Genomic DNA, 23,184 nt, shown 5'->3' on the forward strand with positions numbered 1-23,184 from the left:
GGAGAAATTAAGAAATTTTCAGACAAACAAGGGCTGAAGGAATTTATTGTTATTAGAACTGCACGTAAGCAATTCTAAAGAAGTTCTTCAAACTGAAATGAAAAGACACTAGACAATTACTTGAGTCATAGGATAAAGTAATACTGGTAAACGTGCATCATAAGTATTTTTTAAAAGCCAATATTATACTTTTGGTTTTGAACTTTTCTTCCAACATGATTGAAAAGACAAAGCATAAAACAAAAATTAAGGGTCCATGTTAATGGGCACATGGTATGTAAGATGTAACTGGTGATAAAAGGGGAAGTAGAGGTATAGAAATACAAAGAAGTAGAGTTTGTATACTACTGAACCTAAAGTGGTATCAATTCAAAATAGTGTGTTATAAGGTTAAGATCTTAATTGTAACAACTAGGAAAACAAAAATATACAAAAAATAAAATACACTACAAAAATCAATTAAACAAAATAAGGAGGTAATGGAGGAATTCAAGAATAATAAAGATGTGATGGCATGTCTGTAACAAGTAGCAAAATAGAAGGAACAAATCTTTTCTGATGCGTTATGGGCAGAATTATATCCCCTCAAAATTCATGTTGAAGTCACAATTCCCAGTACCTCAGAGTGGTATATATTTGGAGATAAGATATTTAAGGAACCAATTAAATTAAAATGTGGTCTTTTGAGTATGACTTAATCTAATGATTGATATTATTATAAGAAGAGATTAAGACAAAGATATATTAGGAAGACCATGTGAAGAGAGAATATGGCCATTTATAAGTCGAAGGACTCAAATAAAAAACCCTCCTGAAGACATCTTGATCATAGACTTTCAGCCTGTAGAAATTTGAGAAAATAAAATTCTGTTGTTTCAGTCACTCATCTGTGGTACTTTGTTACAGAAGCATCAGCAAATTAATAATCAGTAATCACCTTAAATGTAAATAGATTAAACTCTCAATTTAAAAAGATCTGCAAAAGGAATTTAAACACATCATCCATATATATATATATATATATATATATATATATATGCATTGTACATGAGATCCAATTTAGAGACACAAGTTGAAAGTGAAAAGTCAGAAAAATCCATTCCAAGAAATAGTAACCAAAAAAAGCTCTGATAGCTACATTAAACAAAACAGACTTTAAACACACACACACACACACACACACACACACACACACAAACACACACACACCATTCATGTGCAAAAAAAAAAGAGGCCAGTATATATATATGTCTTAGTCTTCTCAGGCTACTATAACAGACCACAGATAGAGTGGCTTAATAAACAGATATTTATTTCTCACAGTTGTGAGGTCTGAGGGCTTGGTTCTGGTGAGGGACCTCTTCCTGACTTGTAGAGAATTGCCTTCTTGTTGTATCGTCACATGGTAAGGAGAGAGAGAAATAGAGATAGAGGTAGAGAGAGAGATGGGAAGCAGTAAAGAAAAGGAAGAGAAAAGGTTAAGGAGAGTTCTCTAGTCTCTTCTTATAAGGGTATTAATCGCATCATAATGACCCCTCCCTCATGAGTTTCTCTAGGCCTTATTACCTCCCAAAAGTCCTACCTCAAATAACATCATGGTGGGGGTTAGGGCTTCAACATAATGAATTTTGTGAGCACATAAACATTCAGCCCATAAAAGTAAGTTGATAAAGGATAAATTCATCAAGAGGAAATAATTACCAAATATGTGAAATAAAAATTGAGAAATCTGAAGAGATAAATGGATAGTTGTACAATAATACAGACTAAACTATCCTACTTTCAATAATGGATGAATAAACTACACAGAAGATCAATTAAAACTTGAACAATATTATCAACCAATTAGATCTAACATACATAGAAAATTCTCCATCCCACAACAATAAAGAGCAAATTCTTCTCAAGTATATATGGAAAATTCTTCAGGACAGGTTAAATGGTTTGTCACAAAACAAGACTCAATAAACTTAAAAAGGTTATAATTATACAAAGTATCTTTACCAATAATAACAAAATGAGAAATCATAAAACAAAAAAGGAAAATTCACAAATGTGGAACTTAAAGACCACATTCGGAAACAACTAATGGACTAATGTAGAACTCACAAGGGAAATGAGAAAATAATGAATGAAAATCAAAGTACAGCATATCAAGACTTTTAGTTAAAGCAGAAATAAAGAAGGTCTCAAATCAATAACCAAATTTTATACCTTAAGGAATTTTAAAAAAGACTAATTCAAACCCAAAGCTAACAGAAGAACAAAAACAGCAAAGTGAAGATAAAGAATAGAAAAACAATTTAAAAGCTATGCAAAACCAAATGTTAGTTCTTTCAAAAGACAAATTAGAAAAACCTTCAGCTACATGGATTAAGAAAAAAAAGACTCAAATTACTAAAATCAGAAATGAAAGTGGGAACATTACTGTCAATCTTACAGAAAAAAAATGATTTTAAGAAAATAGTAAGATAAATAAATGGTAGGCCAGTAGACAACCTAGATGAAATGGACAAGTTCTTAGTACAAACAGAAAATCTAAATAATCATGTAACAAGTTAAGAGGTTGAATAAGTAATGAAAAACCCACTAAAAAGAATTCCAGGACCAGATACCTTCATAATAAATTCTCCCATATATTTAAGAAATAATACCAATCCTTCTTAAATTGTTCTGCAAGAAAAAAGCACAAGGAATATTTTTTCACTTCCCAAGGGTAAGGGAAATGGCGAGTGACTGCTTACCAGGCATGAGGTTTTCCTTGGGGGTGAGGAACAAGTTCTGGAACTACTGTGGTAATAGTTGCATAACACTGTCAGTGCACTTAATGCCACTTTATTATACACTTTAAAGCGGTTAAGTGGCAAATTTTATGTTGTATGTTTTTCACAATGAAATTTATTTTTCTCAGTTTTAAAAGCTAGCCATGAAAATAACATTCTATGAATGTAATATATAAAATGTCCAAAAGAGAAAGTAGAAGAGTGTTGCTTAGAATTAGGAGAACTGGTTGTGAAAATGGGAAGTGACTAGAAGTGATCACAAGGTTTCCTTTTTAGGATAATGAAAATGTTCTAAAATGAGGTTGTAGTGATAGTTATACAATCACTATAAGCTTACTAAAATTTAATTGTCCTCTTAATATATGTAAATTTCATGGTAAATAAATTATTTCTCAAAATGCTTTTTAAAAACTAGATGAATGACACTCAACTGATGAGGAAACATATCAACATTAGCTAAATACCAAGCACTGCACATTAGAGCAGACAAAATCCCACATGCAGTAAAACTATTAGCTAGCAAAACTGACAAAAAGACAAAGTGAACTCATCAGCCTTTAGAATTTGTCAGAAACACCATCATTTTCTTTGCTATAGTCAAATGACTGAAGTTCAATACAAAAATTAAAAAGTTCAAAGACAGTAAGGAAAAGATATGCTATGACCAAGTTATTAATACTCTATGCACTAGCTTTATGCATGCTATCTTTGCCTAAAAACACAGAATGTATTCTGTGAAAGGCATAAATAAAAGGTCTACATAGAGATTCTATATAATGTGCTTAACTCTTAGCAGAAGTGTTTGTTTCTTACTGCAAAGACTGATTTTCTCTTCCATATAGCATACTGTACGGATGGGGCTTTTCTTTCTATCATTTGCTTTTCCTTCTTTTTATGATTAGATACAAAAACCTAGAATCAAACAGTGGATTATAAGTTCCATCTCCTAAAACATCACACTCATGTTGTGAGATGGAGAATAGTCCCTTCCTTCTGAACATCCCTCCCAATTTATCCAATTTTAAAGAAAAAGAGGGAAAGGTTAAGTTTTAAGGGTGGTGGCATGGTTAGGCCTTTAGCCCAGTTTTTAAATTTGCTATGATATTACAGTTGTTTCAGTGATATATGTAAGAACAGGTAAATGAAAACCCTCATTTCATATATCATGCTGCCATGGAATACCCATCAGAGCCAAAAGTTATTAGAGGGAGCTGAAGGTATCCTGAACTTAATTTCTTTCTCTATCACCATATTTGCTACTGAAAGTGTCCATGAATTATAACTGGTTAAAAACAGTACATAAGGGCCAGGGATTTAGCTCAGTGGTGCCGCACCTGCCTTGCAAGCGCAAGGTCCTGAGTTCAATCCTCAGTACCAATAAATAAATAAATAAATAAATAAATAAATAAATAAAATACAAAATAAAAACAGTATGTAAGGCAGACTGTTTACACGAAAGTTGTTTTTTGGAAACATTTTATAATGACTGGTTCACAAAGCAAATTTGTGACATAAGACAAAGTAATCGTATTATTTCTATATTATTTTATGGATAAACAGACATGACTTCCATAAAGCTAGATACCCAATCAGAGATAGCTAGAATGGCAAACTATAACCTAATTTTTCAAATAGCATTAACATTTTATGAGAACACAACAATGTTCACTCATTTATGTATACTTTATGACTGTTTACATGCTATAATGGCATAGTTAAATAGATAAAACACAGACCTGTGGGCCACAAAGCTTAAAATATTTACTATATGGTTCTTTATGAAAAAAATTTCCAATCACTGCTAGAGAATTAAAACCCAGTGCCATTTATCACACCACATATCCAAATATTTCCTGTGTCAGGAATAGAACATCTGACATAAGAATCATGATGTCAAGAGAACACAGTGTTAGAAACAAAGACCAAACCAAACCAAAACAAAGATTTTTTTTCTTTGGTTGTGTCATTTGTTATGTAACCCCGGGTAAGTAACTTCACTGCTCTTGACCTTAGTTTCCACACATACAAAGTAAGGGATTTAGGCTACATGGATACTAATTATCTGTCCATTTAAATTATTATAGTCCATACTACTTATTTACAGATTAGGAAGCAGTAGTGAAGGTATAAAAATTCATAAATTGTATTTTGCTTTTATTTTTCCTTGTAGACAAAAAAAGCAGTAAGGTACCTTAAATCTCATTATCATTATCTCATTATCATTACAACTACCTTATAAGAAGTATTATTTTGATTTTATAGGTGAGGGAACAGGATCCAGAAAGGACAGTGAACTATCATAGGAAAATATTTTATAAATCTTTATTGAATTATTTTTAATTGAAACATCAGTGAATTAGAATAGACTGATACTTCAAGTTCAGTATGAACTCTTCTTATTCAACTTTAATTTTTTTATTAGTAGATGTTTGGGTACATAATGATTATAATACTCGTGGGGAAGGAGTACATTAACATAACATTTCAATTCTTTTTTTTTTTTTTGGTACTGGGGATCGAACTCAGGTCCTTGCACCTGCGCAGCAGGTGGCGAAACCACTGAGCTAAATTCCAGGCCCCAACATCTCAATTCTTAACTAAAGTAATGGACAATAAGGAGAGATCACAGCAGTATTCAGCAGGACTATCTCATTGTCCATTTATTATTCTATTAGAAATACTCATAGTAAAAAAAATTGTTTCTCCTTATTTCAAACCCTCTAGTGGAAGTATTCATAAATGGACAAAGCACACATAGGTCAAAGAAAAATGACAGATCTTAGATAATATTAAAATAAAAAACAAATCTGTTCTTAAGTAATTGAAATTGGCTATATTTACATGATGAGAAATTCCAACCACAATTAATTCACACTGAAGCTTTTAAAATGATAGAAGTGGGTAAGATTTATTGGTCATAGCTTTTAAGACAGATATGACAATTAAGAAATCTAAAAAACTACAGAAAGCTGGTTGAGAAGACTGATTAAGACAAATTAAGCTGTACTTAAAGTAAAGCTCTGACCTACTGGTGGTTAGCATTTTTCCATTAAAAAAGTCAGAATGCTGGTAATAGTTTATTACTGTATTTGTCTTTTTGAAGTAGACATGAAAAAGGTAGGAGAAAACTGGAGAGGAAAAAAATGATGAGTATTTCTTGGGAATACTTTTCACCTTAGTGAAGTAATTGCAACAACAATTATTCCTCCACGAGATATTATCATTTGGAATCTGATTTAGTGGGCTAATAATTTAAAAGTTTAAATGAAAACATTAATATGGTACTGGGAAAAGAACTTCAGATAAAATGAATTCACTATCCATGTTGACCTCAATCACACATTTTAAAGGTGTCTTCCCACTGTGGGAAAACATGCCCAAAACAAAAATGAAATTTTAAACAACACAAGATTAAAACAGTATGCTTAAATTCATGACATAACTAGTAATATTCTGTTAGAATATTGTAACATGTTCAAGGCTAAGAATTTTCCCCCCAACTTTGTAAGTTTCTCTCCCTTGAGCCTTTTTTTCAGATCAGAAGAAGCTCTCCCACATACCTACAGGTTAAAAATGTTTTAAGTCATAGTCTTGGATTTTGACAAAAGAGTAAGTTCACTTGTATTTATGCTTACTTAAGTACTCTGATTATACCACATTTATTTAGAATGATGGGAACTCATATTAAATGATAAAGTATTGATAAAGGTTATACAAATGACTTAATCTCTCTGCCCTTGAGTTTATCTCTAAAATAAACTACTATTGGGACTACTATAGAACTACTATAGAACTAAAAACAAATCATGTAAAGTATACTGAAACAGTTCTGGGCACATAGTGTTAGATAAACATTAGCTCTTATTATTGTTATACAATAAAATGGCTATACTCACTCTTTTGTTGAGACAAATAACAGGCCACAGGCTGCAACCCAGTGTGCAACAGCAGCAGAGACATCCACAAAGCAGCCATTTCACATTGACTGGGAGAGCCTTTTTCAAACATGAATTCACACGGCCAATGCTGGTCTTAAATTCTTCTGGAGCTACCTACAACAAGGGCACTATCTTTAACAGTTTGTGGGAAGCTCCCCACTATTTATCTCTAAATCTAAGGAAAAATGTCCTATTACAAATACTTTAAGGAATTTCAAATGTCTATTTTTCTCCCCTCTGCACCCATAAATATGTATCACATTCTTGAAAAACATTGGAAAATAAAACAATTTCATATTCAAAGATCTTAGCCTGATGTTCAAAAATAATCTTCTTAAATGACTAACAATAAAATGACAGCAATAAAATTAATGGTTAAGGATACTCATTAAGCAGTTTTGTTACCAAATATTCTCAATATTAAGGCAATACTGTTTATAGTCTTTAGGTACTCTGATTTAAAGTTAAGTAAGAGTAGAAGCATAAAGCAATAAAAACTCAAATACTTCCAGAAGAAATGGAATTAAAATTAGACCTTAGCAATATTCCTGGACTACTTTTTAAAAGGCAACTCTTAAACATTTTCTCGAAGGCAAATTTGCTACACAATAATTTTAACATTTGCCATTGTTTGCAGGGAAATGTTATACTAACAAGATAATGCCTAGCAATTATATTTAAAGCAGCCTAATATTATTCAGCATAAAACAGGTATTTGAAAGTTGACATATACAAATTTGAAATTTACAAATTTAAGTTAAAATATACAAATTTAATATTTCTAGTTACCGCTCCATTCCTGGAAGTGGCTGCTTGTGATTCGTTGTGAACAATGAGAAAACTAAAGACATCATAACTAGATTTACACCCAAAATTCTGCTTGAAGACTATACAATTCAAAGACATACTAAAAATACTTTGCTTTCAGTAAAATCATATTTCTGGATCAGAAATCTGATTCTCCTTTACTTAGAACATGGTCAGATTTTTACATTTATGGGAAAAATTTTTAGCATCTGGCTGTAAAAGGAAAAATTATGAAATTGTTAAGAAAATTAAGCTACTGTACAATAAAAACCCAACTGGTATGTTAGGTATCAATAAATATAGGGCTTTATTCTCTCAAACAAAAAAAATTGTACTAGAAGAATCAATTTATTACATTTTCATCTTTTAGTAGAGATGCCTTATAAGCAACACTATAAAATATATACTTATTAGCTGATGATGTAAGGATATATGATCACAGACTTCAGCACTATTATGATAAAAATATTAAGTATATAAGCTTTATTTGATCTGTTTATGTTACCCAATAAGCTTAATTGCTTAGTCCAATAAATCTTTCTTCCTAATAAACAACACTTGTGGAATTGTAAAGATTAAAATGTAGTTTGGACAGGACAAGTAAATTCGTTTCATTCTCCATTTAGATTGTCAGCAACATGATCCAATGACAATCACTGTGTACACATAATTTCAATTAAATGACAAAAATCTCTGGGGAAAATATAAAAATAACTTCAGAGAACCATTCCTTATAATTGAAAATAGAAAATACTAACAAGCTAAGTACACTAGATAATAAATGAAGAGATCTGGATTCAAGTTCTTATTGGTTAAGAAAAATCCCAGAAAAAATCATTTAATTTTTCTTAGCTTCAATTTTGCATCTATAAAACAGAAAAAAGCTTTTGTTTTATATACTGAGAATGGAAATTATATCTTATAAAGAACTTCGAAACTAGAATACTTTGAAAAAGGGAGTTTATACATCATGTTTCTGAATAGATTTGGAGAAAAGAAAAGCTCACTTTTGTGTGGACTTGGACCTGAGGAAAGGAGTTTGATTATATAATTAATACTCTACAATTTTACTATATATGATAAACCAAAGGATAATGTGCTACATTTGAATGTAGATTCATTGCTCTTCAGTTCTTCAGAGAAGATGTTCTTTTTCTTTTCCTTTCTTCTTCCTTTCTTTTTCTTTTTGGGGTGCTAAGAATTGAACTCGTGGTCTTGTGTATGGTAAGCACACATTCTACCGTAGTGCTGACCTATATTGCCAGCCCTTTCACATTCTTTATAAAAACAAGATACCAAATTGTTAATATGGTAAGATTCGCCTCTCTAAAAATGCAATATTCAACTTCTTTCTTCCTAGGGAACTACTGAGTAACCAAGTAGAAGTTTAAATAAAGAAAAATATGTTTATAGATTTACCTCTACTAATTTGTAACAACATTACTATCAAATCTCTTTAAACTGTGTATCCAGAATCAATACCACACTTTTTAAAATGTTAAATTACGATATAAACTCATGCACATCATAAAATTACTAGCTCTGCCCATTAAGAAATAAAAGGACTTAGAATTTAAATTTTTATTTAAAAGTCAGCACAAGTACAGATGAAAGATATTAAAAGTAAAGGGTGAGGATAAATGCAGAAATGAGTCGGTCTGAAAGAAAAAAAAAACATTTACAAGGAGTCTTAGAAAATCAAATTCTAGGCCGGGCATGGTGGCACAGGCCTATAGTCCCAGCACTCAGGAGGCTGAGGCAGGAGGATCTCCATGAGTTCAAGGCCACCCCGGGCTACATAGTGAGTCCAAGGCTAACCTGAACTACACAGAGAGACTGTCTCAAAAACAAACAAACAAAAAGTTGGCAAATTATTCTCACTAGGAAAGAATAGAGTTAGAAATGTGAGGGAAACTAAAATTAGGAGAAAAAAAGGAAAGATGGAAAGGAAAACTGGCTTTTTATTTAAAACGTTGTGAATGAAATACATTATATGTCAAGGTATATAAAATTTGTTATGTGTCACTCTAAATGCTTCTGGAAGTGCAAAGAAAAATTCCTAAAATGTGGCAATTTTCCTTCTTTATCACCATCACTTTCCACTTACAACAAATAGTCTGTCTGTACTCTTCTCATGGACAAATAAAAAACTAAAATATTCTAGTTACTAAAAATGAGGATTCAAATTTTTGAAGTCATAAGACAAATACAGTGAAAAACTTTTAACAGAATGTCAAACAACAGATATGCATTTTTTCTTTAAAAGGAGACCAAAATTATCTGAACAAAACCTGTATTTGAATTACAATAAAGGTCATAAAATAGAGACAAAGGTATAGGAAATGAGAATTAGTTAACTCTCAATTTTAAATGATGTGAAATAAATGTTCAACTGTGTAGAATCAGAATTAAATAACATTTTACTCATTTACTTCCATATAACTGAGTATCTCTAGTAACGTAGGTTAGCTGGAAGCCACTTACTTTAGTAGGTTGTAAAAAAGCATTTCATTACTTTAACTCTTAGAAAAAAAAAAAAACCATAAAGGTGAGGGAAAGGGTTGTAATATTTTACAACAGGAAGCAGGAGATGCTGCAAACAGAAGAAAATCTAAGCAAAACCCAGCAGGACTGATTTCCTGCTTCAGTTGTGGGGAACACAGCCCTGTCAATCACTTGCCATAAATAGTAATGGTCAAATTTTATGGCTTAAGATTCCCAACATTGCATATTAATCTCCCAATAATACTGTAGTATTCAGTTGTTTCAAAGTAAGGGCCGGACACTTTAATTTCTTTTCCAAACTTCTATGGTTCTTTCATTTTCTGATTACCAGAACCCATGTGCATATATTCCTTGATATGCTCTAACATGATAGGAGGATTTATCTTTAGTGAAATAGTGAAAACAATCTTTTCTGAACCTAATAAAAGATTATGAACATTGAAACAAAAGAAGCAAAAAATTAATACTGAGCCACAAAGCTGGGCAAAAGACTTTTAAGGTTTTCAGAATTCACTGTGCAATTTTGCTTACTTCAGGCAGACATAAAAGCTATGTAGAAATTCACTCATGCTTAGGAAGACTGATTTTAGAAGAACAGTTTTTTTATATTTCAGCTATTGCATTTATTTATTTGAAAATATTTTAACCCAAGGGTTATAAAGACTGGAATTCAGATGGGTTTTTTTTTCCTTTTTTGTTTTTACATTCCCATAAAATCTCTTATCCCAGTTACTGGGGAATCATTTTGAGAATCCAAAGAAACCTATACAAATGAAAGTGCCTACTGGTAAAAAAACTTTCTCATTAAAAAGAAAAAAGGAATAAAATTAATGTTACAGCCGTATGATTTTTTAAAAAACTTTATTTTATTGGTGCATTTTAGGTATACAATATAATGACATTCATCATTGGAAATTTGCACCTTTACATAACCTCTCTTGGTTCTTATTTTTTCCCCCTTCCCCTGCCCTAACTTCAACCCCTCCATTACACCCTATTTACAAAGACTTTGTTTCCATTTTTTCATTTTCTCATATTAATTCCATTCCCTTCTTTTTTTCCCCTATTTGTTCCACTTCCCCATTGCCTTTGCCCCTTTTCTTCCTATTTCACATTATTTATTATACCTTTTAGTCCTTATTTACACTTTCAGTTTCTCACACTAGAGAAACTACTCAGTATATACACGTGTGTCCTATTTATTATACTTAAGAGTATGACTTCAATGTGCATCCATTTAGCTATAAATGTCTTTAATTTTTCATTTTTCATGGCTGAGTAGTACTCCATTTTATTTTTAAAACTCCACATTTTCTTTATTCAGTCACCAGATAATGGGTATTTGGGCTGTTTCCAAGATTTAGCTATTACAAACGGTGCTGCTATGAACATGGGTGCACATATATCATTGTGGTATGATTCTTGTAATTCTTTGGGGAAGATACCCAGCAGTGGAATAGCGGGGTCAAATGGGATTTCCAGTCCTAGTTCTTTGAGGTATCTCCATACTGATTTCCAAGGTGGTTGCACCAGTCTACACTCCCACCAGCAGTGGAGCAGGGTTCCTCTTTCCCAGAGCCCTGCCAGCACTTGTTATTGGTTGATTTCATGATAGCAGCCATTCTTTCTGGGGTGAGGTGGAATCTCAGCATTGTTTTCATTTGCATCTCTCGGATGACCAGTGATGCTGAACGTTTTTTCATATGTTTATTTGCTATTTCTACTTCTTTGTTGGAGAAATGTCTGTTCATTTCAGAGGTCCATGTTTTCATTGGGTCTTTAAATTTCGGAGGTCTGATTTTTTTTTAAGTTCTTTATAGATTCTAGATAGTAGACCTTTGTCTGAGGAAGAGCAGGTGAAGATTTTTTCCCACATTGTGGGTTGTCACTTCACTCTGTTGGTGGTCTCTTGCTGTGCAGAAGCTTTTTAGTAAGAACAGATCCCACTGATTGTTTGTGCTAGTTCACAGGCAACTGAGGTTTTGTTCATAAAATCTTTTCCTACAACGTCTTCAAGAGTTCTACCTAACCTGTGTTCCAGCCAGTTCAGCGTTTCTGTTTTAATACTTAGATCTTTAATCCATTTCTATTTTAGTTTAGTGCATGTTAAGACATAAAGGTCTAGTTTTAATCTTTGACAAGTTGAAACCCAATTTTTTCAGCACCATTTATTAAAGAGGCTATCTTTACTCCAGTGAGGGTGTTTGGCTCCTTTGTCAAAGCTGAGATGGCTGAATGTGTCTGGAGTTGTTTCTGCATCTTCTAATCTGTTCCACTGGTCCTCAAGTCTGTTTCTTTGCCAGTACCATGCTGTTTCTATCACAGTAGCTTTGTAGTATAGTTTCAAGTTGGGGGTTGTAATACCCTCTGCCATGTCTCTGTTACCTAGGATTGCTTTCGATATTCTGGGTCTCTTCTTGTTCCAAATGAATTTTTGGATTGTTTTCTCAAGGTCCATGAAGTATGCTGGTGGGATTTCAATTAGGATTGCATTGAATCTACATAGCAGTTTTGTATGTATGCCTATTTTCGCTATGTTGATCCTCCCTACCCAGGAGCAAGGGATGTCTTTCCATTTTCTGATATCATCTTCAATCTCTCTTTTCAGAATGCTATAGTTTTCAGAGAAGAGGTCTTTGATTTCTTTTGTTAGGGTGATTCCTAGGTATTTCAGTTTTTTGGATGCTATTGTGAAAGGAATTGTTTGCCCTATTTCTCTCTCAGTGAGTCTGTTGTTTGTGTACAGAAAAGCTATTGAATTTTGTGTGTTCACCTTGTATCCAGCTACTTTACTGAATTTGGTTATTAAGTCTAGAAGACTTTTGGTGGAGTTATTGGGGTCTTCTATATAGAGTATCATGTCATCCTCAAATAATGACAATTTGACTTCTTCATTTCCTGTCTTTATTCCTTTTATTTCTTTCACTTGTCTAATTGCTGTGGCTGTTTCCAGAACTATATTGAACAAGAGTGGTGATGGTGGACATCCTTGTCTTGTTCCTGATTTGAGTGTGAAGGATTTCAGTTTTTGACCATTTAGTATGATATTGGCTGTTGGTTTTTCATAGATGGCTTTTATTAATTTGAGGTAGAGACCATCTATTCCAATTTTTGTAGGATTTTTATCATAAATGTATGGTGGATTTTGTCAAATGCTTTTTTTGCGTCTATTGAGATCATCATATGGTTTTTGTCCTTGGCTCTGTTGATATAGTGTATTATTGATTTGCGTATGTTAAACCATCTCTGCATTCCTGGGATGAATCCCACTTGGTCAGGGTGTATGATCTTCTTGATGATCTGCATTCTATTTGCCAGTATCTTATTAAGGATTTTTGCATCTATGTTCATTACTGAGATTGGCCTATAGTTCTCTTTTTCAGTTGGATCTTTGTCTGCTTTGGGGACCAAGGTGATGCTTGTTTCCAAGAATGAATTTGGAAGTACTGCTTCCCTTTCAATTTCATTGAGTTTAAACAGTAGTGGCAGTAGTTCCTCTCTAAATGTCTTGTAGAATTCAGCAGTGAAGCCATCAGGATGTGGGCTTTTCTTAGTTGATAAGGTTTTAATTATGTTTTCAATTTCATTGATTGATATTGCGTTGTTTAGAATTTTTAGGTCTTCTTCATTCAACTTTGGTAATTCAAACATATCTATGAATCTGTCCATTTCTTCGTTTTTTTCCATCTTATTGGTGTATAGGTTCTGGAAGTAGGTATTGATGATCCTCTGGATTTCTCCTGGGTCCATTGTAATTAAATCTTTTTCATTCCTAATTGCATGGATTTGGGCCTTTTCTTTCCTTTTTGTGATATGGTTGGCTAACGGTTTGTCAATTTTGTTTATTTTTTTGAAGAACCAACTCTTAGCTTCATTGATTTTTTTTGGATCATTCTCTCCATTTCATTGATTTCTGCCCTGATCTTTATAATATCCTCCCTTGTATGAGCTTTGGGTTTGTTCTGCTCTTCTTTTTCTAGAAGCTTGAGGTTTAGCATCAGGTTGTTTAATTGGGCTTGCTCTTTTTCCTAATATGAGTATTCAGTGCTATGAATTTCCCTGATAAGACTGCTTTCATTGTGTCCCATAGATTCTGATACTTTGTATTGATGTTGTCACTTAATTGAAGGAGCTGTCTGATTTCTTCTTTAATTTCCTGTGACCCATTAGGTATTCAGAAGTGTGTTGTTCAATTTCCATGTATTTATGAAATTTTTGCAGTTTCTTTTGCTATTGACCTTCAATTTCATCGCACTATGGTCTGATAATATACAGGGGACAACTTCAATTCCTTTACACTTACTTAAATATGTTCTATGAGCGAGTATGTGGTCTATTTTGGAGAATGACCCATGTGCAGCTGAAAAGAAAGTGTATTCTGATTTTGTCGGGTGGAACACTCTGCAAACATCTGTTAAGTTCATTTGTTCAAGAGACTGATTGAGTTCTAGTACTTCATTACTTATTTTTTGTCTTGTTAATATATCTATTTGTGACAATGGGGTATTGAGGTCCCCCACTACTATTCTATTAGTACATATATGACTTCTCATGTCCATTAGTATTTGTTTTATATAGTTGTGTGCACTAGTATTTGGTACATATATATTTATGATTCTCATCTCTTCCTGTTGGATTGTTCCCTTTACAAGCATGTAGTGTCCTTTATTGTCTCTCTTAATCAGTGTTGGTTTGAAATCCACTTGATCTGCAAAAAGAATAGCTACTCCTGCTTTTGTTCAGGTTCCTGTAGCATGGAATATTGTTTCCTACCCTTTAACTTTCAGTCTATGAGTTTCTTTTTGAATTAAGTGTGTTTCTTGTATGCAACATATTGTTGGATCTTGCTTCTTCACCCATTCTCCCTATTTCTTTTCATTAGTGAATTGAGACCATTACCATTGATGGTTATAACTGATAAGTATTGACTTATCATTGTCATGACTTTTTCTTTTTGTTGGATTCTCCCCCTTTGCATTTAATTTCTTGTCGTATCCAATGGATTCATTTTGCTGGGCTTCTTGGGGCTGTGATCTTCATCTTTTCCTAGGATACCGTCTAAAATTTTTTGGAGTGCTGGTTTGGTATTCATGAAGTTCCTAGGGTGCTCTTTGTCATGAAAGTATCTTATTTCTCCATCAATTATGCAAGATAGTTTTGCAGGGTACATCAATTTGGGTTGGAAGCTGTTTTCCTTTAGGGCTTGGAATACATCACTCCAAGCTCTTCTTGCCTTGAGGGTTTGTGTTGAGAAGTCTGCTGTGATTCTGATGGGCTTTCCTTTGTATGTGATTTGTTTCTTTTCTCTAACTCCTTATAGAACTTTGTTCTTCTGTTGGGTTTCTGGAATCTTAACAATTATATGCCTATGTGTAGATTTTTTTTGATCACAGCTACTTGGAGTTCTATATGCCTCACTTATCTGTATGTCAAGTTCTTTTCCCCTGCTTGGGATGTTTTCTGCCATTAATTCTGTGAACAGTTTTTTTTATGTCATCTGCACTCTCTCCTGTTTCTTCATTGACTCCGATCAGTCTCATGTTATTCTTCTTTGCATCATCTAATAGCTGCTGGATTGATTTCTCATGTTCCCTTACAATTTTGAAGCAATTTTTCTTTCCCTGGTCTCTAATAGCAGCCATATCTTCTATATCTGAAATTCTGTCCTCACATTGGCTCATTCTGCTGGATAGACTTTCAATGGAGTTTTCCATCTCCTGGAAATCTATTTGCATCTGTTTTATGGATTCCATCTTTTTCCCATGTTGGGATTCCATCATATTCATCAGCTCCTCTATTTTTTTATCTGTGTCTTCTCTAGATTTATTAATCATGTCTTGCACTATGGGCACAATTTCTGCTGTTATCTGAGAAATTATTTCTGATTTCATTTTTTCCAGATCCTCTTCTGTTGCCATTTCAGGGAGTCCAGGTGGTTGAGTATCTGAGTATTCCATCTCATTTCCCTTTGGGGTTGCTGTAGGTGATTTGGAAGTCTGGTTTTGAGGCTTGTTTACATGTCTTCTCATTTCGACTGGGGCGACTAACCTCCTCTGCGCTGGGAGCAGTGGCATGTTGACCTGGAAGCCTCCTCCTCTGTGGTGGGAGTGGTGGTATGTTGACCTGTATCTAATCCTCACCTGGCTGGCAGGCCTTGTTCCAGGACAGAGACCCGCTACTTTGTTCTCACTGAGGAGGGGTTGTTAATGAATGACAAAGAGACACCAAGTCAGCTTAACATGGAGCAAGCCAGGGGGCTCTTACCTCTAGTATGCAGAGGGGCCCGTTACAGCCATATGATTTTTAAAAATCAGACCTTTAAGGGTTGGGGGTGTAGCTCAGTGGTACCATGCAACATGCCCTGGGTTCAATCCCCAGCACCAAATCAATCTGTCTATCAATCAACCAAACAACAACTGACCTTTAGCATTCTGTCTAATGTTTTCCACAATAAGAAAACTACCACAGTATCATATATGCTTTATCCAATACAAGGGAAACTTGGCACACTAAAGATGATACACACTTGAATAAATACCCACACATCTTTATGATGTGTGCCACAAAACATGGTTACCTGAAAAGAATGGATGTGTGTAAGAACAGCTATCCATATCATTTAGGTTACATTAAGGCACGCCAAAAGCAGCTTACCATTCTTCCTCCTCTAATTTAACCAATTGTAGTATCTTTTGAGTAAGTGAAACTTTTAGTTTCAGGAAGCCTGAGAAGAGATGAGGAGGTGTGAAAAGATGTTACAAAGATTCCTTGAACAAATGAAACTGGCCAATTCCTAAATCAGGTAATTCTTACACGAGGCAACTGCATTCACTGTCATTTTTTAGGTTATTCATTTTCTAGAATTTCTTAGACCTGTAATTCAAACTTATAAAAAGGAAGCCAATAATAATGCTAGATGTAACTGTCCAGACAAAACTTGCAATAGCAAGGGAAACAAAAAGAATATCCTTTTTGTTGGAGATGTTTTACTTCACATTCTCTTAATTTTAGTATTGAATTTACCATCATTTTACTAATGTTATATTCAAGAGATATATTCATGGCTGTTTAATTTGTAGATCACATTTTTGATTAATTTCTATAACAACACATCTAAGTCTAAGCTGTTACTTCAATTGGTGAATTATCCTAAATGACCAGGGTAGGAAAACAGAATGTATTAGAGACTGAGGCCAAAGACCCACACCACAAAATTTTGGGGTCCTAAAAAGCGAAGTGACCACATATTTTCAAAAGTTAACTGACACAGGAATTATGCTTATTATTGTACAGAAGGATTTGATGTTATAGCTAGAAGAGGTAGAAAGGGTCAACAGTCAGGATAAATTAGTAGTAGAACTAGAGAATAAATTATAACTCAGATAAAGAAAAGGGGGCAAGAGCAATTAAAAACTGAAAGTCAGGTCTGGGGATTTAGCTCAGTGGTTCCAACGCCTGCCCCGCAAGCGCAAGGAACTGAGTTCGATCCCCAGTACCAAAAAAAAATTGAAAGCCAGGGAGTAAATTGAAAGAAATAATCAGGGTAAAAGGATACAATGAGAATAGTTAAGAGAAGCCCAAACTGACATTAGGAAATCATTAAGTATCTGAGAATACACTAGAAACTTCATTTATGCACTAATATTTAATCTTTAAGAAGTGAAGTAACCATCAGTATCATTGCCATTTTTCACATAAGAACTGAGTCTTAGAAGTGTCTTGCCCAAGACCAATAGCCAGTAGCCATAAAAGAATGTGAATTGCAACCCAGATCTGACTACAAAGCTTGTTTATTATATTCTGTGTCAAGCTAGCTCCAGTTTTTCAGGGGAAAATGAGGCAAATAAAGTATAAATTGCTTTTCAGGGTTAAATACATTTTCTTATGATCTCAGACATATCTCTTGAAAAAAGAAATAAGTCTGTTATCTTTCTCTCTTCCTCCAATCCCCAAAGTGGCTGGAGGGAAAATTACAATTAGGCTAAAAATGAAAAGAGCAAACACCTGGAAAATGCATCATGACAAAAGGAGCTAATATTAGTAGAAGCAACATATCTCATTCTCAACCAGTTTAGGTGAGAGAACAAATTAGATGTAAATGAAGGTTCAAAAGGTTCAGAAAGTAGCCTCATCCCCACCCTTCCCTCCATCCATCTTGGTCCCCTTTTTCTGTCAATGGCAAAAACTTTTATTAGTTTCACATGTATCTTTCTAGAATCTCTTTATGCAAAATATAATTAATAATGTGCTTATTTCTTCCATTTCATGTATATCTTTCTAGACTTTCTTTTTGTAAAATACGTTTCTTTCTAGAATTTCTTGTATACACAAAGTATAATTATTAATGTGCTGATTTCTTCCATTTCATATATTGAAATATACTTACCAGACTGTGTACCTTGCTTTCCTTACTAATGATATGAGAAAAATTTTAACACTAAAAATAGCACTTTAGAGAATGAAATAATTTTGAAATAAAACTAAAATCTATACTGACAAATATCATCATGATAGAACTAAAAATTATTAAATAGAAACATTAAATTATAGTATTCCAAATGTAAAAATTAACAGCTTTTAACCTCAAATTACCATTTCAATTACCCAAACCTTCAGTTATCCATCATTTGGAAATTAATGCATATTTTGCAATCTAATGGCTTCTTTCTTTTATATTTCTTCAAGTAATAAATGGGTGTAAATAACTTCTTTAGGCAGAAAATGTTCCCTTGGGCTTAAAAGTTAGCATTACGGTTTTAACAGGATTTTTCAAATATAGTTTCTTTTAAAAATTGTACATATTCTTTGACACCATAGAGTACATTGAAAATAATAGAGTGATATGGTTAAAGAATATAACTCTGTTAACAAACATTGGAAATTATTGGAAATGGAAACAATCATAGCTACTTGTAATGGGAAAAGAGGAAAAACTGGAAAAGCTAAATATCTAAAGAAATATTGGTCAGCATTAATGAACAATGGATAAAATAACTGGTCAGAAGCTGGTAGTCAGAGACAGCTTTCAATCACTCTCAACACACCTTTCAAGAACAGAGGCCTCCTGCGATTTGACTTCATTGCCAAAGAAAGCACTTATCATAATGCTAAATGCATTAGAATGAGAAAGTTCAAAGCAAACTACTACTTACCTTCCCTGTTAGAACTGAGGGAAATTCAGTATCAAACTTGTTGCTCAAGCCAAACCTTAAAAACAAAGAACAAAATATATTCTATCCAGCATATTTAACCCTTTCGCTTTCCTAAAAAAGTTACAAACCCATGCATTTTTCTTTTGGTCTTTTGATTTCAAATGTGTCCTAAACATGAACAATGTTTAAGTTTTTTTACACCAGTTAAAATACACTTAATTAAAATAGATAAAGAAGTCCTAAAAACATTAAATTGAAAAAAGTGTGTCATGAAAATATCTTCAGTGACATTTACAGAAAATATATCTTTAACTATTAATTCAAATTAATAGCAACCGTTGTCCAAAAAGAGCAAATGTTAAAGTAGGATTTCAACCACACCTATGATATGAGATTCAAAATTAATAAATTGGAGAAATACCTATAATAGAGCTGGAAATGTCATACTTTTTTACCAAAATATTTCTTCATTAAAACTATTAACTACTGCAGTTCAGTGATGGGCAGGCAGTATGTGGGAAAGCATTATACTGTTCTTTCTACTTTGGTGTATGCATGAAAAATGTTCCCAACAGAAAGTATCCTCTTCCTCCATTAATGCAGCCTTCGGAAATATAGAGTTTGATAATCTGTGACCAGTTATTCTTCATATATTCAAGGGTTGATCTTTATGAATGGCTTTCATGTTCTCAATCAATTTTAAGAAAACAGATCCTAGCCTCTAAGGCTTTCTCTTCCAGGATGCACACTAAAATCTGTAATAAGAAATCAAAAAAGTTTCAATAAGCCTTTGCTCACCTACTTGTTAATTTCAGTAGGGATACCATAGGTCACTTCTTGAATCTTAAATGATACCATATTGCAGTGACTATAATTTTATGTTACTGGATACTAAGTTGTAAGCAAAAAGGGCAAGACACTGGTAATCATTATGGAATTCCATGTGAGAAAGACAATAACACTTACCAATAGCTGTGTACTTATCAGGCTAGATACTGTGCTAAATAACGACATGAGTTCAAAACTTTAAAAGCCTTCAAGAAAGGTACTGTCACTCCCATTTTTTGAACAAAGAAGCTAACATTCAGAAAAAAATTTAAATTAATTAATGAATTGCCCCAAGTCATGTATTTATCTAGTAAGTGGGGAGAACCAAAATTCAAATGATGACCCAACTATTACATCTTCTCTGTCCTATTTAAGCTCCTTGGGAACAGAAACTGTGGGTTATTTATTTTGCTATTTTCCATTATGTCCAGTAGCATACTGGACTCTATCTAGTGGGTGTTTAATAAAAATTTGAAGCATAATAACAGATGATTTATGGCATTTTAGTCATAGGGTCTCTTAAGAAAATGTCAGGAGTTCAATGTCTTATTAAAACTCTATGCAGAAATTTCATATTCTCTTTGCATGATTTATGCTCATAGCTGATTTCAAGGACACAACCCAGTCCTAAGCACAAAGACTATATTTAGCAACTAGTGGCAAGATATATATCTGTTTATAAATATACTACACCTGACATGTTGAAAATATATTTTAAACCAAATTCTATTATTTTAAAATAGTAGAGAAAACAAACTGGCAATTGTAAATAGAACTTAGCTACATTAAAAAGTCACTCATTACTTCTGATTAGGTGTCACTAAAACATGCAATGAAAATACAGTATACAAACACACATTCTCTTTAAATCTGCACACAGAGTGCTCACTTTGGCAGCACATATACTAAATCTGCACAAAGAGATAGTGCAGCTAAACTTAAAACAAGCTGGGTCATCCCTATGCATGACTTTTTTATGACAATTCATCTACTGCTTGAGAAATTGACACTCTAGTGTTATAAACATATTTACAATTATGTGCTAACTCAGCCATCAATAACAACAAATATTTAATAGAGCAAGAATCATATTTCACTTAAGTCATTAGTGACTTTATCACTAGTCAAAAAGATGTCATTCATTATTCCACAAAGAGTACATTCTTACTGTGCAACAAAAAATAGATGTATGTTTCATTTTTAGAATGTATATACATATATTTTAAAGTATATATTTATACATATATATATATTTTTTCTACATTTTATCTAAATGCTTTTGAGATTCAGTGTCAATAACATGATCCTACCTATATTAGAGATTGCTACCATTTTAATTTTTGCCAGCTACCATTCCTTACTAGATATCAAATATATGATAGATACAGATATAACTATCAAAATGTTTAGAATATTGTTTTTTGAGACAGGGTCTCACTATGTAGTTCAGTCTGACCTTGAACTTACTATGTAGCCCAGGCTGGCCTCTAACTCACAGAAATCCTCCTGCCTCAGCCTCCCTAGTACTGGGATTACAGGTGTGCGCCACCATGCCCAGCTAGAGTATTTTTATTTTTTAAAAAAACTCTTAGCTTTACTCTCATTGCACTTTGTCCACCTAACAAATGAACTTTTCTGCTATCCAGTTCCCTATTACCCCTTCCTTTCTTAATCTTCTGAAATTTTATTTCTGACGTGGTCATTTTACAGAAAATAATTTTTCATTCAGTAAATTCATTCAGAAAGACAAGTTCACCTTGTCTTATTTATTGCCAAATTCAATATCTTCTTCTAAGAAGAAAATTCTTCTCTTAACTTTGCAGCCATGACAGTGTTGATTACACCCTTCTTCCTAACACTCTCACTCTTTTCATTCTGCCCCAACACACACCCTTTCCCAAAACTTAACTTTAATTCATCTGCTTCTTTTTCTAAGGGAACTCTAACAATTTATCTGAATTTAATATTTTCAACAATTCCTTCTACACTGACGACCATCCGTTCTATTATCTCTAGTGATACATATTTTCAAAGAGACTCTAGTCCCTCATCTCCAAATGTATAATGAAAACTTTCATTTGGATATCTTGCTAGAAAATATTACAATTTCAACTGAAACATCTAAAATCAAATGTTACCCTTTCTTGGAAACCAGTTTCAAATTCTTTATCTCTATCAATGGCACATTACTCTTCCTTTAACCTAGATCTTGGAATCATTTTTGCACATTTCTCTCTCTTGTTTTTTGCACCTTGCTTAAAAGTAGGTGGTCCCTAAGTCTTGTCACTTATTCCTCTAAAATCATTCTCATGATTCTTTCTTTTCCATTGCCCACTGCCACTCTGGCTGTTGTCTTTGCTCATGTGGTTCATTTGTCTCCTCTCTCTAGTTTAAATCCTACAGAGTATCCAAGCCTCAAGTCAAGTTGCAACCCCTCCTGTAATGCCTTGAATGCACTACCAATCTATACTATATAATTCAACAAGTAATAAAATATTCTTTTTTCTTTGCTGCTCCATATCAATATCTTAAAGGCGATTATCCTGGTAGCTTTGAAAAATAAGGCCTGAATTTTGTTATCTCTATTCTTCACAGTACTTACCTCTAGTGCTCAAGTTCTCAAGAAATATTTGCTGAATTATCATTACCAATTTTCTTCTCTAATATAAAAAGGAAAAAGGAACTGTCTTTTCTAAAATATAAAAAGTATATTAGAAATGGTAAAGAAAGCAGCATCTTACTTCATAAAATACTCCCCTATTACCTACATACAGTCAGTGCTCAGTATCTGTGGGAGACTGGTTCTAGGCCCCAACTTGGATATCAACATCCTTGGATGCTCAAGGCCCTTATATTAAAACAGTGTATTATTTGCATACACCTGCTTACATCCTCCTATATACTTAGAATCACCTCTAGGTTATTTAAAGTAACTAGTAAAATGTAAATGTTACGTAAATAGTTGCTATACTGTATTGTTTAAGGAATAGAAAATGCCTGTACACATTTAGTATAGATGTAATTTGCGGTGGGGGGAGGATTCACAATTGGTTGATTCTGTAGATGCAGAACCTGTGGGTATGGAGGGTCAATTTATATCCACACCAAAAAGTATAAAGAAAAGCAAAGCCCAATACTCTTTCATAATTTTGGCTAATAGTAGCAATCCTG

At 33.3% G+C, this 23,184-nt stretch overlaps 1 protein-coding gene across 4 annotated transcripts in view; it reads right to left on the reverse strand.

Moving 5' to 3' along the window:
- The window catches only part of Chic1 (cysteine rich hydrophobic domain 1), a 92,688-nt gene that overhangs the window by 62,284 nt on the left and 7,220 nt on the right, over positions 1-23,184 (reverse strand). For 2 of the 4 annotated variants that reach the window (XM_087196586.1, XM_004867502.4), the window contains 2 exons: positions 19,186-19,240; positions 6,680-6,835 (listed from right to left, as the gene is read on the reverse strand). In XM_087196586.1, coding sequence (XP_087052712.1) covers positions 6,680-6,835; positions 19,186-19,240 — 211 coding nt within the window. Of the gene's footprint in view, positions 1-6,679; positions 6,836-12,944; positions 16,758-19,185; positions 19,241-23,184 lie in introns of those variants that run through there. The other 2 variants (XM_087196588.1, XM_087196587.1) reach the window with 2 other exon arrangements.

The sequence above is a fragment of the Heterocephalus glaber genome, unplaced genomic scaffold (genome assembly GCF_053883595.1).
Source record: "Heterocephalus glaber isolate CG9 unplaced genomic scaffold, H.glaber_assembly_v1.0 deba00001613, whole genome shotgun sequence".
NCBI classification, from domain to species: Eukaryota; Metazoa; Chordata; class Mammalia; order Rodentia; family Bathyergidae; genus Heterocephalus; species Heterocephalus glaber.